Source organism: Acanthochromis polyacanthus, chromosome 16, assembly GCF_021347895.1.
Source record: "Acanthochromis polyacanthus isolate Apoly-LR-REF ecotype Palm Island chromosome 16, KAUST_Apoly_ChrSc, whole genome shotgun sequence".
Classification (NCBI taxonomy): Eukaryota; Metazoa; Chordata; class Actinopteri; family Pomacentridae; genus Acanthochromis; species Acanthochromis polyacanthus.
In genome coordinates, this window is record NC_067128.1 from 10,416,466 (window position 1) to 10,433,622 (window position 17,157).

Here is a 17,157-nt window from a genome sequence, read left to right on the forward strand (position 1 = left end):
CGGGCACCTGTCTGGAAAAAATCCAAAAATTCATCAAAAAAACTCCCCAAATTTCTGAAAATTTGCAAAAACCTTCAGGAAGAAAATTCCAATAATTCCTTAAAAGGTTCCCTTAAAAGTTTTATTGAAAAAAAATCCCCCAAATTTGACAAGAAAATTCTTCAAAATATTTTTTCAAAATGAGTAAACATCTTCCAAAAAAACCCAGAGAAATATCGAAAGTGATTACATACGTATGTAATATATATCAGTATAACTTCTAATATTTCCTTTAAGAGCACTCACAAAACAAAGTCAATCATAAACCAACAAATTTTGCTGCATTTTGGCTGATTTTTTGTGACTGTTCTTAAGAAATATTTCTTTAATACTTCTTTTTTTCCCACAAAAAAAATGTTCAAAAATTTCCTCAAAATTTTGAAAATGCGGACATCACGAGTTTCACTGTAGAAATCGATTTTTTCCCCCCACATTTTCAAACTTTAAAATGGGTCAATTTGACCCTCAGGACAACACGAGGGTTAAAGGAAGAGGCTAAGAGGAATCTGGGGATCACCATCACCATGGTGAAGAAATTGGTTAAAGAAAACAAAATCAACATTTTGGAGCTACCAATGTAGAGTCCAGACCTAAATCCCATCAAGAATCTGTGGAGGGAATTGAAGACCAGAGTGATGAAAACAGAGTCTTTCAGCCTCAAACACCTGGAGAACATCATAGACATTAGTGGAACGAAATCCCAGTAGAGACATGTGAAAAGCTTGTTAGAAATTATAAGAACCATTTGGTAGCTCTTGTGGCAAATAAATCCTTTGCCAGTGATTACTGAGAGATAGTGATAATAAAAAGTTTTGGTCTTGGCTTTTTTTTTTGGTAAAATAGTTCAAGTTAATCATTAACATCTCTTCGACAACGTGTCACCATCATTTATCTCCTATTTATGTTATTTCACAGCAGAGGAATGAATCAAAAATTGTCACAGATGTGAATCATTTGTGGCTTAACTGTCATCCTAGTGATCAGGGTGATAATCTTATAACCTATATGTTTAACAGCTGATGTATTTTATTGACACACTTTGCAAAATATTCAAATTAGACTGTCTCCATTTGGACAAGTGATTTATTACAGTCATTTAAATTCTTCTAATTATCCATCCATTCATTCTCTATACATCGCTTTATCCTCATTAGGGTCGCGGGGGTGCTATAGCCTATCCCAGCTGACTCGGGCGAAGGCAGGGGACACCCTGGACAGGTCGCCAGTCTGTCACAGGGCTACATATACAGACAAACAGCCACTCTCACATTCACACCTACGGGCAATTTAGAGTGATCAATTAACCTCAGCATATTTTTGGACTGTGGGAGGAAGCCGGAGTACCCGGAGAAAACCCACGCATGCACAGGGAGAACATGCAAACTCCATGCAGAAAGATCCCAGGCCCACCCCGGGATTTGAACAGGGGATCTTCTTGCTGCAAGGAGAAAGTGCCAACCACTACTCCACTGTGCAGCCCTTCTTCTAATTAGTCTTAGATAATCATATTTATATATATATATATATATATTTATATATCATATCCTATTTGCAATAGCTAAAACAGCATGACTCATAAAATGTGTCAGTATTTGCCCTGATCTCTTTTTCTTCTTCTCTGTAATAAATTTTAATTGTTATTGTTGATGTTGAATCAGCATCTGTTCCCAGAAAATCATAACAATTAGACTGAATGACTAAATAAACAAAGGCGACAATTTTTACTCCCACCTTAATTTAGATTGTGTGCTCAGTTTGCAGCATGTGGACGATTTTTTTTGTTAATAATATGCAAAATGGCAATTAAATTTAATTACAATGAAGTCCTTTGAGCTACTATAAAAATCTGTGCAAAGATCAACAGTAATCCCTGTAACAGAATTAGCAATTTACAAATAAATATGAAAGCTTTGTTTAAAAAAAACACCAAATGTGTGTCATAGTATACATGAATTTAAAGTTTATTTTCCTACATCAAAAACCATATTTGAAAAGGCATCAACAAAGAGTGCTTAGGAGCTATTGTTTAAACACTCCACAGGCTGTAACTTTACATTCATACTTTGGTCTTCTGTTGTAGGTCTTGGCCTCTTCTAATCTTCTCAGGACGTCGACACCCTCAACCACTTGACTTGAAAACAGAAGAGAAGACATCGGGTGTCTTAAAGACTGCACTGGAGAGCTGATTTATTACAGAGTGACAGAATGTGTAAATTTAAAAGGTGTCTTTTAAGTGAGTTTGGTGGTACAAACCCAAAGGCTACATAGGTCTTGTCCATCCAGGGCGTTGGCTGCAGGGTGATGTAGAACTGTGAGCCATTGCTGTGAGGACCCTTACTGGCCATTCCTAGAATACCTCGCTTAGAGTGGGAAACAGCAAAACTCTCATCTTAAAGGAGGACCGACACATGGTGAGACAAATACAGAGTGAGCTCAGATAAATCTGCGAATATACAGTTTTCTTTAACAGTATACTGTCATTGGAGAAACTGTACCTTCAAAGGTTGGTCCATAGATTGACTCGCCTCCATCACCTCTGCTCCCTGGAGAAATATCTGCAAAATCCAGGTAGAAAATTAAAACTGTGATGGCACAAAAAAATTATTTTGGGATACATTTAACACTTTAACCCCCCAATATTTTCTTTATGATCTAAATGAAAAAACATTGAGTCATGTGGCTATTAAGTCCATGTATTTAGAGGTTCATTTAGCTAAAAGAGAACAGGGAAACCACTTCCAGATTAAATAAAGTTATCATCATAACCATGTCCAAATCAATAATGTATCATCTACATCTTTAACTAGTATGTACTTGCCACAGAGATAAATATATCAAAGATCATTAAATTCCCTGCACTTAAAGCCTCTTTGTGTATTTCCATTGTGCATATATTGATTTTTTTTTTTTTTTTTTTTTTATGAGACACTCTGTTATGACTTTGCTGGATCATACAGTATACCTCCACCTTGCACCCAGCCGTTGGGCACAACCTGATGAAACAGAGAGCCCTTGTAGCAGAGCGGGAAGCCGCCCTGCGACAGTCCTCGCTCCCCTGTGCACAAAGCCTCGAAGTTCTTTGAAGTCTTTGGACAGACATCTGAGAACAGCTGAGAAGAGAGACAATGTGCTCAGATCACAGTGTTCTGTAGGGATTGTCTGTTTTCTTACATTCATAATTTGAACAATGTCAAATGCTCGGTCACTATTAATTATAAAGGATGAATTGTTTAAATACATGAGTTTAGATTCTGTGCTCCATGTGTCAGCGTTGCCTCACCTCGAACAATAACCTCCCTGCTTCCTCTCCTGCTATCTCAATGTCCATAAAGACAAACTGATGCTAAAACAAAGGAACACATATATGTATTTTTCATTTTAATGTCTCAAGTTAACCATCCTGTTGTCCTCATTTATAGACACCAAAAATATTGTTTCCTCATCTGAAAAAAATCAAAAAATTCTGCAAAAAAAATTCCCCAAATTTCTGAAAATTTGCAAAACCTTCAGGAAGAAAATTCCAATAATTCCTTTAAATTATTTCCCTTAAAAGTTTTATTTAAAAAAAATCCCTAAATTTGGCAAGAAAATTCTTGTAAATATTTTCAAAAAAATCAGTAAAAATCTTCCAAAAAAAGCCTAAAAATATCTAAAGTGATCACATATATATAAGTAAAACTTCTAATATTTTCTTTAAGAACCTTCACAAAAAAATCAACCAAAATCCAGCGAATTTTGCTGGATTTTGGTTGAGTTTGTGAATGTTCTTAAAGAAATATTTTTAACATTTCTTTTTTTCCACCAAAAAATGTTCAAAGATTTCCCAAAAATGTTGAAAATGTGAACATCAGAAATTTCACTGTGAAAATATTTTTTTCTTCACATTTTCAAACTTTAAAACGGGTCAATTTTGACCCACAGGACAACACGAGGGTTAAAGTCATATTCAGGTTAAAAAGCCGAGTGGTTTACAAAGCTTCACATACACTGACCTGAAAAGTCACAAGATGCATGCAAGAAGCCAATTATTTCATTAAAATGTAATTAAATTAGCTGCAGAGCTTCCTGATACCAACCTCAGAAGGGAAACTGGCCTTTCATGTATCCATATTTTTACCTACATTAGTTCTTTATATGACTGTGATGTTGACTTGCCCCAGTTTTCTGGAAGTGTTTGGTGTAGAAGTCCTCAGTGAGAGCCATGTAGAAAGACTGCGGTCGAGTGAAAGTGAAACTCCACTGCTTCTGAGCCCAGCTGGCAAGTTCGTTTTCGTTGCCGAGGAGAAAGCCGTTCAGAAAGCACATCAGGCCGCTGGAGTACTGCCACACTTCACCACGCAGCTCCTTGAATCACAAGTTTGGAACAATGAATGTGTTGTGATTCAGCATTTTAGAACAACCAAAAACGCCAAACGACAGTCATCTCTCGTTGTGTAGGCGTAGAGCGTCACAAATTGCTGCAGTTCACGCATTTACATCCATTATTTATAACAGCATTATCATCAGTCATTTTAGATGGTGTCATCTATGAAGGTGTAGTGTGTACTATAATATACCTCAGAGAAAATGCTGCTCTTACTATTCCGCTATGCTTGTTTGACAGCTTTAGCTACTGTTTACTTTGCAAATTAAGAATATACAAAAGAAATGTGCAAACTGTACAAAACTAATGCATTGTATAGATTGCTTAGTCAACTCATCATTCAAATTCAGCTCAATTTAATGTGTTACAACATTTAAATTCTGTGACTATTTATTTTAGGTGCATACAAGTGTTTTGCATGATTGGATGTCTCTGCTCAGGAAGGAAACACAGCATGTGGCTGACACCTATCCGATTTTCCTGTTTGTTTTGTTGAATTCATTAGTGGCACAGCTTACATTCTTTTCTCTTATTACCACACAGAGATTTCAGACAGGACATCATGTATCCCCCAGTACAGCTGTGACAAGCTTCAGGCTGAGCAGAGGTCTAATTAGTTAGAGTAACTGAGAAAGTGTCAGCTTTTATACCATTCGATGCGATCCTGGTAGTTTCACCTAAGTTCTAGAGAATTCTAAAACACTATAAATAGCTGGCTGTGCACTGTGGCTGCTAACAAGACAGGGAATGACTGCAAAGCTGAATCCAAGTGCTTTCAGCAGCCACAGTGCCAAACATAATTAAAAAATAAGAGTTTCACAATGTAAGAAATCTCAAAGGGTTTGTTAGGAGGACAAAGGTGACTCCTGGACAGGCAAGAATGGCAGAGAACAAGAAAAATCTGAGGATCACCAAGGTCGTCCTTATGAATCTGAGCAATTCTGGTACCAGCAGTTTAAGGCAGATCCTTTGGCAGACAAAGACAAGGACCAAGAAGGACTCCACTTCTACAAGACAGGCTCATGCAAAACTCAACTGAAGCTCAGTGGGATTCAGGTGTGGACGCAGGCTGAGGCATTACAAAATGCTGTTTTTTTTTTACTTTTATGCATTTCTTCATCATTTTGGTTGTATGTTTCAGTACCATGTCTTGTTTGGAGGGCTCAATGCTGCCCAAAGTCAAGAAGAAGGATTCTGGTCATCAGTTCTGTGGTCAAATAGCATAGGGTGAAGTGGCTTAAGTCAGTGGACCAGGAAACCTTGTTGAAGTAAACAGCAGCATGAAAAAACAGAGCTATATTAACATTCTAGAGAACAAATGTGGCATTCTTGGGCAGCACTGGACCCTAAAACAACACAATGATTTCAATAAATTCATAACAGAAATACACCTAAATCCCATTAAGAATCTGTGGAGGAAACTGAAGATCAGAGTAATGGCAAGGAGCCTAACCTCACAGAACTGGAGATCAGTGCAAAAGATGAGTGGTTATAAATCCCAGTGGAGACATTTATTTTATTTTTTTTCAAAATTATAAAAAACATTTGATTACTGGAGTGGCAAACAAAGGAATTGTCATTAATTACTGAGAAAGGATATGAATAGTTTTGGACATGTCACTTGTTTATGTCAAAAGAAGAAAATTTAATTGCAAAAAACCCCCAGCAACTGTTAAGGTGTCAATTCCCTTTCAAAACATTTTCATCTTTCACTTCAGTGAAATATTTAAACATTTTTTCTATTATATATAACAATATATAACAATACCTGACAATTTACCTTCTTCTTCTTTAAAAACACAACTGTCAATTTGTAAATACAGCCAATTTTGTAAAAAGGACGTCTTAGGGAGGTGTGTATGTGTATGTTGGGAGTGTGACTGCATGAGTGTTGATATCTTAACTTAATAGCTTTAAGTTATTGGATCCTGGAGAAACGCTCTCTCATCTTGCCTGTATTACTGTTGTATGTACAGCAAAATGACAATAAATCTTGATTTGATTTGATTTGATTTAGCACAGATGAAGAAAAGCTGAAAAACACTGCGCAGCCCACCTCTGCATCCCTGAATGGACTACAGTTTTGGTATTTGTAAACAAGATGGCCTACCCTTTTCTTGTTACACAGATATGCGTGCCAGTCGAATTCAAGAAGTGGTTGAATTTTGGGTTCCAGAAAAGCCTCGGGAAACTGCTGTTTCAGTCCCTGTACGTGAACAGATACAAATGTTGTTAAGGTGAAAATAAATGAGAGCTGTTGTGAAACAAAACTGAAAGGATTACCTTGGCAATACTTTTGGCAACATGGAAATTGCTGTCTTTAATTAAGCCAACAATTTCTAGGTGTATTTTGGAGTTCATGACTGAAGAGAAAAATACTAGAAGAAAATCGCCAGTCTCGTATCCATAGCAACAAGGAATTGAAGGCGCTTGAATATGACGTGACTTAAAATGTCGGGCTGCGATCCAGTTCGTTCGAGCGGCCCTTTTCTTTCCACCATGTTTTTAAAAATGTACATTTTTCTAAAACATTTAAAACCACTATAGTTACCGAATAAAGGTGTTATTCACTACATAAATTAAATTTAAATACCAGATTTAATTTATTTTTGACGTTGAGATGAATAATGCAGCAACAAGGTAGTGTAGTAAGGAGACGCTGAACGAATTGGAACGCGGCCTAACGGCGCCACTGTTTGAAAATTCCGACTCGTTGTCGTGTTTTGTGTTGTTTAAGTGTTACCGCATTTTATACATTTTTTCGCGTTTATTTAGTTCGAATAACTTTTGTTGTGATTATGGGGGTTCACGACTTGTGGTCCATCGTCGAGCCGGTTCGTGAGTCGGTGCCACTGTACAGTTTGAGCGGAAAGACGCTGGCAGTTGACTTGAGTTTGTGGGTTTGCGAGGCTCAACACGTCCAAGCGATGATGGGGAGAGTTATGAAGCCGCATCTGAGGTAACACTCACAAATTAATCTTCTTTACAATTAATTTTAAAAATTGTGTTCCTGTACATTAGCTTGTGGTCAGTAACTCCAATATGGTGCCATTTTGTGCCCAGGAATCTGTTTTTCCGGGTGTCGTCCCTCACACTGATGGGGGCGAAGCTCGTCTTTGTCGTGGAAGGAGAAGCTCCCAAACTTAAAGCAGAAACCATGAGCAAGAGGACAGAAACCAGATACGGAGGATTCAAAAACGCTTCTGCTCCGAAGTCGAAGCCAACAAACACCAGCAGAGGGCGCTTTAAAGCTGTTCTTCGAGAGGTTGGTTGGTCGGTCTTACTCCCCTTTACAGACTGTAAAAATACACAGATCAGCCACAACATTATGACCACTGACAGGTGAAGTGAATCATCTTGCCATAATGCAATGTTCTGCTGGGAAACCTCGAGTCCTGACATTCATGTGGATGTTTGACATGTACCACCCACCCAAGCATTGCAAGCCAATGCACCCTAACACACTGCGAAAACTGCTGTCAGAATGTTATGAAATGTCAGTGTCATTCCCAACCTGTCTTTCCCCTCTCCAGTGTGCAGAGATGTTAGACTACCTGGGTGTACCGTGGGTGACAGCTGCTGGGGAGGCCGAGGCCATGTGTGCGTACCTGGATTCACAGGGTGTGGTGGACGGCTGCATCACCAATGATGGAGACGCCTTCTTGTACGGGGCCAGGACCGTGTACAGGAACTTCAATATGAACAGCAAAGTATGTTTTTCTTACCTTAATATCTGGGGGTAGTTTAACCCAAATCTCTGGACGTGGGTGTGTTTAATAGTTTATTGAAAAGGCTTATTTAGTTCCTCCTCTGGGAATTGAATTTTATGCTTGTGATTATTGATTCTCCAGAGGTAAAACTAATTCCTTGTTAATTTCCAGTGTTTGACAGCTGTCCTGACTCCTTTTTAGGACTGTCTTATGTGGGTGGTTTTGTCTTTATTTAGGAGTGAAGCATGAAGAGCACCATTATGTTGTAAACATCTGGCCTTGCTGCTGCTCAGTTATATGAACTGGCAGATTCAGTTTCTCACATGCTCTCTCCCTGGGCATATGGTTTGTTGTTTCCCCTGTCTGCACTTTGTTCATTACACTTTATTTTCCGCTCATTCTTGCACTTCAGGCACCAATGATGATGTTGTTGAGTGTTTAGTTAACCCATTGTTCTGCTGTTATACCTTGAGTTGTTAGCTTTGCGTCCAAACTCTCCAGATCCCAATATACCATCCTGGTGCACAGAACACCCCCAGAGGTCCCATGTTCTTGCCCTGAAAGTTCCAATCTGTTTTTACAGAACCAGAAGGACCTAAAAAAGTTTGGCAAGTTATTTCAATATTGTGGCGGATTGTTATTCATGACTTGACTTTATTTTTTTAATGAAGAAGCAGGCATATACTTCATTTTAGAAATTCTAACCAGGTATTTGAACCACTTATGGAAAAAGTATATGACCTAAAATTATTCAAAACAAATCTTTAAAGGACATTTCCCCAATGACATAAGAATTTGCTCTTTGGTTCAATTCATCTATTTGAATACAAAATACTAATCTGTTTATTATTCGATGGCAAAATTGCTGTTTAAATAATCAGCTGATAAATTAAATGTGTCTGAATTTTGATGATCTATATTTAGTTATTGAATTACGTAAAAATGCAAATGATTTGCTGATTGCAACCAATGGAAATATTTCATTATTTTTCTTCTTCTACAAGTGTAACTCTTTCGGATTATATGATGCAATTACTTGCTACTCTGTCAAATATTTTGCCAATTAGTAGACTATATCATTAAAGTAGTACTTGGATGAATCCACACTGAAAATGCAACTGCAATCCTGAGTCTGTAGTTTGAACCACTAATCGGAAGGCTATTTCATTTGAATGTTAAAAAAAAACAATCACTTGCTTAGTTTTGTTTCTGTCTTTTTCCTCCAGGACCCTCAGGTCGACTGTTACCAGACTTCTCGAGTGCAAACAGAGTTACATCTGTCCAGAGAGAACCTTGTTGGTCTGGGCATTCTCCTTGGCTGTGATTATATTCCTAAGGTAGGAAGACAGCTTTATCTGAAATTTGCCACATCAAGATCACTGATATGTTAACTGTGCATTTTAATGTTTCCATAAGGGCATACCAGGTGTTGGCAGAGAGCAGGCCCTGAAGCTCATCCAGACACTGAGAGGACAAACACTTCTGCAGAGGTACAAAAATGCCAATAACTGTTTTTTATTTTTTTCCTTTACTTTGTGTAGACTGTATTTAAGGTTATGCAATCGTTCTTGAATGGCCACAGGTTCATCCAGTGGAGGGAGGAAAATCTATGCGTGTCTGATGGAGTTGTGAAGAAGGTTCCTCACTGCAACTTATGTCGTCATCCTGGTGAGTGCTGCTTTGAACTTTAAACTGTGACCCCGTGTTCCCGTTGAGAGGTGAAAAGCAAAGAGGGGGGTGACATGTCTCACACATGGCCATTTTAATCTGTCTTGTTAAAACATAGACATATGTGAGAGATTTTTTTAGAGTCGACATGCATCTGACAACCATGTTTGGTCATGTGCATTCTCAAATATTTCCTCTGATTTGTCATCTTTTGCTTTCAGGCTCAGCGAAGGCACATGAGCGTGGCGGCTGTTCTCTTTGCAACAGCCAGCGATTCTGTCAGCCTCAGGACTTTGACTACCAGTGTCCCTGTGACTGGCACCGCTGGGAGCAGAACCGCCAGGCCTTGTCTTTTGAGGCAAACATCAGAAAGTACGCACCTCTCAGGAAATATCTGCAGCTTAACTTTGTCACATAAATGCAGAAAATGAAAATCAGAAAGACTGGACTGTAAAAGGAGAAACTGAAGTTAGCTTATCAACATGTTAATAAGTCTATTAGGTATTCTGGTGAGTCAGTTTGAGGAAGTGATGTCACTGATAATGATTCATAAGCACTAAAATGGTTAGAGGAATCATTACTTTATTGATTATAAGAACAAAAAAAACACACAATTGGTTCCAGATACTCAAATACTTTCTTTTTTTTCCATTTTTTAGGTCTTCCATGATAATATCTCTGAGTTTTTGAATGTTGGTTGGAAAGCTAATTCCAGATGTCAACAAGGGCTCTAGAAACTCCTAACAGGCATTTAATTACAAGTGTTACATCTCTTTTTTTTAGGAAAACTCTGGCAAGTCAACAGTTCCCTTTTACAGAGGTACAGTTATTTTGATCTACTTTTTTTAAAAATCACAAATATAATCATCTGAGTTATTTTTTGATATTTAAACTTGATCTTACAGATCATTAGTGAGTTCCTGGTTTCCAAGGATAAGCCTGTGTCACACTTCAAGAGGAGACAGCCAAACATGCTGTTGATGCAGGTAATCGGTTAATAGATGATTTGTTTATTTAAATGCCTGCTCCATGAACTGCATGTAAACATTTGTTGTTCTCTAGAAATTTGCCTATGACAAGATGGAGTGGCCAAAGCATTACACCAGCGAAAAGGTTTTAGTCTTGATGACCTACGCAGCGTTGATGAACAGAAAATATGGAAGAGATATGACCGCACAAATCAAGCCTATTCGGTACTCCTAAAGCAAAAAATACTGTATATATGTCACTGTGAGGATATTGTTGTTATAAAGGGACTTTCATTACACACATAACATCAAACCTTTTTTCTTTCCATTAAAGAATTTTAAAACCAAGGGTGAGGAATGCCGTTGCTTGCTTTGAAGTCATCTGGAGCTCGCCAGGTCAGTTTAAATCATCATGTAATCCGAATGTCTCCGTTTTCACGTCCTCTTCATGGGTTCACATTTTAAGATGAAGGGGAAAAAAGGGATATTTTCAAAAATGCAATCCTAAGTTGACTGACAGGACTGCTGCGCTAAGTGGAGGTTGGGGTGTAGGGTGCTTGTCACCTGGTTGTCTATTAGTGACGGGCTGTGAGGTGGGGTTCAGAGGTGACAGATCAGTCACAGCAGCCTCTAGGTGCTAAACTGGCTTCCTCCCCGACCTGGGAAATCTGTCGTATCAAAGTCCACATCACTAACAAGCCCGTCTGACGTGGCTGGCCTGAGGAAGTCTTAATCAACTAACTTAGACTGTGTTTCCTCATTTATTGGGCCACAAAAACAAATATTTTTGTACAGTTAAATTATTATATCATGGCTAGAAACATAAGTTAAATCACTGAAGATTCAAAAGCATCATCTCCAGAAGTCACTGATTAGAAACACTATTAAACAGAAACACTAGTAAACAGTATTAACAGTCCCTTGCAGTTTAAGGAGGGCCTGTAAAATGTAGTTACTTGGTTAAATAACCTGATCATCCTGTCTTGATTGCAGAATTGAAACAATGAAGTTTAATTTTGCATGTAAATTCTGGAAGTACATTATCACACCAGTGTCCTGCACAAATCAACATGTAATTATCTAGAAAATGTATGATTGCATTTATGTTTTAAAGGGATAAAGTATTTGAATTTTGTGTAAAAATGTATTTACTTTATTTAAATTCTTCTCTGATTATGTTAATATCATCAGCAAATCCTCCGGTACAGAACCTACAGCTGTAATATGTTAGTTGATCAATGGAAAATGAATGGGTGATTGCTTTGATATTCTGATAATCATTCAGGTTATTTTTCAAGCACAAATTTCAAAATCTGATAGTTGCAAGTCCATAGATCTAAGAATTTGTAGAAGTGTTTTAACATTCTAGTAAAGTCAGTATTTAGGAGGTTTGGATTGTTGGTCAGATGACAACAAGGCTTTGGATGGTTTGACCATGTAGTTTCATGTTCTAGGAACTTTTTCTTAAAATGTTTTCTAGAGTACAAAAAAAAAAACGTAATTGCAGCTCCATTGTAAAGGTGGAGGAGTGGACTGCATTTTCTGTGTCTGTGAGGTAAATGCCAGGCTTATTGAGGCCCGACCTTGATGCTTTTTCTGCAGAGCATTATGTGTTTCCTGAGGATCGACCTGCAGAGGATCAACATGAGGTGAGGACAGTGGAGGAAGAATCTCTGTTTCGTGTGGCCTACCCAGAGGTGGTGGAGAGCTACCTGAGAAACAAAGCTCTGGCTGAGGAGAACAAAACCAAGAGTAAGACAACCATTTCTAATATACATTTTAAATGCCTATTAATTCAGAAACATATATTCAATGCAATATAACATTTGTCTGTAAAGATATATGTACAATTAACTACAAATGACGGCAAATATAGCAATTTTTTTCACAATTAAAGCTTCTTTACTCATTTCACGAGCTCTAAAGCGTCCCATGCTGTGCTGAGAAGGTCGTCCTGATCAAAGGCACCTGGAGCTTTGACTTGTTTTTCAAGGCTGTCTATTACAGCAGCTCTGACACCTGAAAATGTAGAGTTTGGCAGCTCGGCCAGTTCACACCAAAGGCTTTGATGCAGCTCAGAGGTGTCTGTCTCACAGGCTTCACTGTCACTTTATGCAAGTTGAGCTCCTCTCCCGCTGATTTTCAACGCTGTAGACATTCACCTCCTCATATGAAGGACAACTAGGGATGGAAAAAGCTCTGCAATTGACAAATACCATAGTGAATGTGTTGAGATTGGCTGTTGGCTCATTCAGATCATGTCTGGAGTCAGAATCGGCTTTAATGGCCAGTATGTATACAACATACAAGAAATCTGGTTTCTGCTGTTGGTGTCACCATAGGAATATGGAAGAGAATAATGCAAAATAAAGAAACTATAGAAAGAAGAACAGGGAGGAAAAATAGTGATTAAATTTAAATGTAACACAATATATACAGAAATGTACAGCTAGAAAGGAATGTATAAACACAGTTGTGCAAATGATAGTTGCATGATGCAGTGCAAAAAGCAGAGAATGCTCTTCATGGTGCATGGTGACAGTCTTCTAACACTGTTTCAATTTCCTTTACAGAGAGGAAACCAAAAAGTAAAAGGAGAAGCCATCAGAAGTTTCCGATGGTATTTCAGATCTCTTGGCTCAGATGACCCTTAAGAGTGTTTCAGTTCAACCAGAAACACTACTTCCTACCATTTCAAACACAGACGAACCAGAAGTAATCATTTTGGACACTCCGGTGAGCCAGAAGCAGCATCGAAAGGAAAAGAAGACGGCTGCAGCCTGCATGACCACCCCAAAGCTCCTCCATCTCATGCTGAGTCAGAGGCTGCTGCTTCACCTTCTGTCTCTGCTGTTATCGATGCTCTCCACCTGAGTGATATCGACTGGGAAGCTCTGTCCTTCACATCCTCTCCAACTCCACAAGCGGCTGCAAACCACACCACACAGCCCCAGTTAAATAAAACCACAGACAGTCATGTCAGGAAAACAGAGGGTGAAGACACAAAGCACATCTCGAGTGATGTCAAACAGGCCGATCTGTGTTACACCGAGTGCCCTCTAAGGGACAGGCTGCTCATGAGGAATACGGCCAAATCTATGAATCAGGTGCAGGTATACAATGATGTGGTATCAAAACAGCTAAACTATGTGTTACCTGCTATTGAACACGGTTCCAAGTTAAAGCCTGATGGACAGGTCTTCAGTAAAGGTCACAAAGACACTAAGTTGTCAGGGAAAGAAACTGCTGTTCACAAAAATGAACCACTCACATACAAAACTCAGAGTTCAAAAGAGCAGCTAAAGCCTGGAGTACAAGCTCAAAATAAGACAAAAGAAACATCCAATGGCTCCAAAAAGCCGCCTCAGAAATTTAAATTTGTCAGGACAGCTGTTTCATCATCCACTGTCCCACCACAGAGGTGCCACTCTGACCCGGGTCAAAGTGCCAAGACGGACACGACTGTTCCTCAGACCACCAAGAGGAGTGTTTGTATGAGCGTCTGTTCATCCAGCGAGGACAGCGACGTAGAAAACCAGCAGTCCGGACCTCAAAGCCACACAAACACAAAGTCCAAAAACAAGATCAAGAGCAGCTTTAATTCAGACTTGCCCCTGAAACCAGTTTTTATCCCTAAAATGAACAAGCCGGCTGCAAAAGCTGCTCACGGTCATCAGGTAGCATCTCAAAGCCACAGGGTCGATACTGAAAACGGCACACCTGTAGCAGCTAAAAGTAGATGCCAGGATGTCCCACCTGTTAGTGTGGAGGGTGATGATGTTTTACTTCAGGCTCCAGCATCACCTATCTCTGTATCAGATAGTGACGATTCAGTGATCTGCAGTGAGAGTCCGCTGCCACTGGCTGAGAGACTGAGGCTGAAATTCCTGAAGTGAGCAGCAGGATGCAGAATAAGGACATGCAATCCGTTTTCTACATCAGCACAAGCATTCGTTCAAATTCTGCTCTGTAAGTTTTTTTTTCCCAAAGGAGCTGCAGCACACTGTTGATAGTCAAGTCATAAATTAAGTCATTTTTCAAGCACAGATGCCAGATTTTTGATGCTTCCAACTTTAATGTGTGATTCTGGACTGTTGATCAGACAGGCAGGAATCTGATGGATTTTCTTTCTTTTCTTTTTTTTTAAATATTTCATACACCAAATACTTAAAAAATCTGAATCTTGCCATAATGTTATACTGTGATCATAAAGGGAACTGATTATGTAAAATAGAGAAGGAAATTGTGTACAGTTTTAAGTATTAAATGATAATTATTAATGCAACAAAGTTTGAAAGCTCCAGAGAACCTATTTATTGAACCTTGACCTTGAAGTTTTTCTGATGAACGGCTTATTTATCTGTCTTTCTCCTTTTTTGTGTATTAGCACAGTGTGACTATATAAAAACCCACTGATGGCATCACGTGTGCTTGTTTTGTCCCAGTGCTCCATGACAAGCTAAATGTAACTTCACAGAGCTAAAGGGAGAAGGCGCTGCAGCTGACGGGGACAGAGGACGCTGAGCCATTGGTTTTATAGCCCACCAGTGTTGGTCCCCTTGATCATGAGTGAGGCCTCACACCTTTTCAGACATGAAAGGTCTGGCAGGAGCTTGGTGACAGCTGCATCCTCTGCCCAAATAACAACCGAGTCCTACAGCACTGGCTCTTTAATCTTATTTTTATTAGAATAAGAGCTGATATACATAGAACAACATAGCAGATTGTCAGGATGATGCAGCTTCTTTTCCAGTTCAACTTGTCAAATGTGTTGAGTAAATTTCTTGAAACTTTGATGTGAAACTCCAACAGGTTAAATTGCACTGGAGAAGAATTGCTTCAGGTGCCATTTACACACAGTTAAATGAAAACAAGATTTTAAGTCAAGTAAGGACAGATATATCAAATAATTTTCCCATTTCCTGACAGGAAAAGGGAAGATTCTGCATTTCCTTGCCCAGATAAAATGTATATCTTTAAGAAAATCTGGCTCTAAGGATCTATTTTTTTAAAAGTCAGTAATAACTCTGGTCTATGGTCTTTATTCTGGCTATTTAGCTTCCAGTCTGAAGACACACGCAGGCCTGACTTGCCAGAGAGGTGTGAGGATGTCAGGTGAAACAGCATCCTCCCATTGCTTCATTAGACAGATCACATCAAACTGACAATTGTCCTCATGCAGACTATAGGAGTAATTTCCCACAAAAGGAATCTAATTATTTGTCTTTCTGTCACATTATCCGTCTATTTAACCTTATTCACACCCAAGTGATAACGAACGAGCTCCTTCTTGGAGGGTCGCATTTTGGCACTTGCGGATTTCTTTGAACTATTTTTTTTTTTTTTTTTTTGCCTGAGCTGTGAACCCATAAACCTCCGGAGATCTCCTTCTATATAAAAACGCTTTGGCCAAAATCACTTTCACACGATCCGCCTGTCATTCACCGTGAATGTCATCCTCGTTGCGTGGCCGTCTGGATTTCTAACATGGATCTGGAGGATGTTACAGCCAAATTACTGTCCGAGTGGAAGAGCCATGAGAGCGCTTTTGGAGAAAATCTGGAGTCACTTCAGTCCTCCTCACCGGAGTCTGCCATGGACTCCATGTGCTCCTCGCCAGAGATGTGCTACTCCAGCGACAACCAAGAGATCCAAGATTTTGGCTTCAGGGGGCGCAAAGTGACTCCGGCGGCGCAAAAACAAAGCAAGACAAAAATGTCCACCAAAAGACGCATGAAGGCCAGCGAGAGGGAGAAGATGCGGATGAGGAGCCTTGCGAAGGCTCTGCACCAGCTCCGTGACTACCTGCCGCCAGACTACAGCAAGACAGGCCAGCCCCTGACCAAGATACAAACGCTCAAATACACCATTGAATACATCAACAAGCTCTCGGACATCCTGAGCCGCGCATAATGGATTCACAATGGACAGCTTTTACGCACACGGTTTACTCTCATCCGGACTCTGATGACAAACGTAGCAACTTTAAAACTCCACCATACAGTTTCATTTGACATTTTTCTTTCTGTTTTTTTTTCTCCCCACATTCATGATGTAAATATTGTCTCTGAGGCACTTGGGGATATATTATTGTATATGAGGCTGCCTTTGTTGGAATTATGAATTTTGTGTTTGAACCTATAGTTTAGAGTTCTTTTCTTAAAGAGTATGAAATACAACTTTACTAATGAATCTTTCTAATATTCCCGTGTTTATCTTACCAGCTAATTTAGATTTGTTGGGAGAGTTTTAATCTTTTGGTGTGTATGTTAGAATATGAAGAAGTTGTGTGATACTTTTGTTTGGTTGTGCCTGAAATCTACTGATTTTTTTAAGTGACCAATTCATCACGCATTTCTCCATCCTGTGTGAGATCCGGGTTACATACAAATGTATTTTCAACGTCTGC

The 17,157-nt window shown here is 39.1% G+C and overlaps 3 protein-coding genes across 3 annotated transcripts; 2 read left to right on the plus strand and 1 right to left on the minus strand.

Moving 5' to 3' along the window:
- Positions 1-1,974: 1,974 nt before the first annotated feature.
- ppil6 (peptidylprolyl isomerase (cyclophilin)-like 6) lies at positions 1,975-6,829 on the minus strand. Its single transcript, XM_051936671.1, has 8 exons — positions 6,686-6,829; positions 6,513-6,608; positions 4,195-4,383; positions 3,320-3,382; positions 3,002-3,149; positions 2,535-2,594; positions 2,293-2,428; positions 1,975-2,170 (listed from the first exon to the last, which is right to left on the minus strand). The coding sequence occupies exons 1-8, from the start codon at positions 6,761-6,763 to the stop codon at positions 2,059-2,061; spliced, it is 882 nt and encodes a 293-aa protein (XP_051792631.1). The 5' UTR covers positions 6,764-6,829; the 3' UTR covers positions 1,975-2,058.
- Positions 6,830-6,853: 24 nt separating this feature from the next.
- Positions 6,854-13,507, plus strand: LOC110964204 (GEN1 Holliday junction 5' flap endonuclease). The gene is made up of 13 exons (XM_022212856.2): positions 6,854-7,361; positions 7,466-7,667; positions 7,936-8,112; positions 9,339-9,449; positions 9,529-9,602; positions 9,695-9,780; positions 10,002-10,152; positions 10,564-10,600; positions 10,686-10,766; positions 10,843-10,973; positions 11,083-11,144; positions 12,351-12,500; positions 13,322-13,507. Exons 1-13 carry the CDS (start codon positions 7,201-7,203, stop codon positions 13,393-13,395), a joined length of 1,497 nt encoding a protein of 498 aa, XP_022068548.2. The 5' UTR covers positions 6,854-7,200; the 3' UTR covers positions 13,396-13,507.
- A 2,728-nt stretch (positions 13,508-16,235) lies between these two features.
- On the plus strand, positions 16,236-16,661 carry msgn1 (mesogenin 1). Its single transcript, XM_022188683.2, has one exon. It carries the CDS (start codon positions 16,236-16,238, stop codon positions 16,659-16,661), a length of 426 nt encoding a protein of 141 aa, XP_022044375.2.
- Positions 16,662-17,157: the final 496 nt, after the last annotated feature.

What these genes read in the sequence shown, in the direction of transcription:
- msgn1 (XM_022188683.2), top strand. Translation starts at nt 16,236, where the DNA reads ATGGATCTGGAGGATGTTACAGCCAAATTACTGTCCGAGTGGAAGAGC.
- LOC110964204 (XM_022212856.2), top strand. Translation starts at nt 7,201, where the DNA reads ATGGGGGTTCACGACTTGTGGTCCATCGTCGAGCCGGTTCGTGAGTCG. An exon ending in GCTGTGATTATATTCCTAAG is followed by an intron (nt 9,450 to 9,528) that starts GTAGGAAGACAG and finishes TGTTTCCATAAG; the next exon opens with GGCATACCAGGTGTTGGCAG. An exon ending in GGACAAACACTTCTGCAGAG is followed by an intron (nt 9,603 to 9,694) that starts GTACAAAAATGC and finishes GAATGGCCACAG; the next exon opens with GTTCATCCAGTGGAGGGAGG.
- ppil6 (XM_051936671.1), bottom strand. Translation starts at nt 6,763, where the DNA reads ATGAACTCCAAAATACACCTAGAAATTGTTGGCTTAATTAAAGACAGC. An exon ending in CAGGGAGGTTATTGTTCGAG is followed by an intron (nt 3,150 to 3,319) that starts GTGAGGCAACGC and finishes CTCTCTTCTCAG; the next exon opens with CTGTTCTCAGATGTCTGTCC. An exon ending in AAGACCTATGTAGCCTTTGG is followed by an intron (nt 2,171 to 2,292) that starts GTTTGTACCACC and finishes TCTGTTTTCAAG; the next exon opens with TCAAGTGGTTGAGGGTGTCG.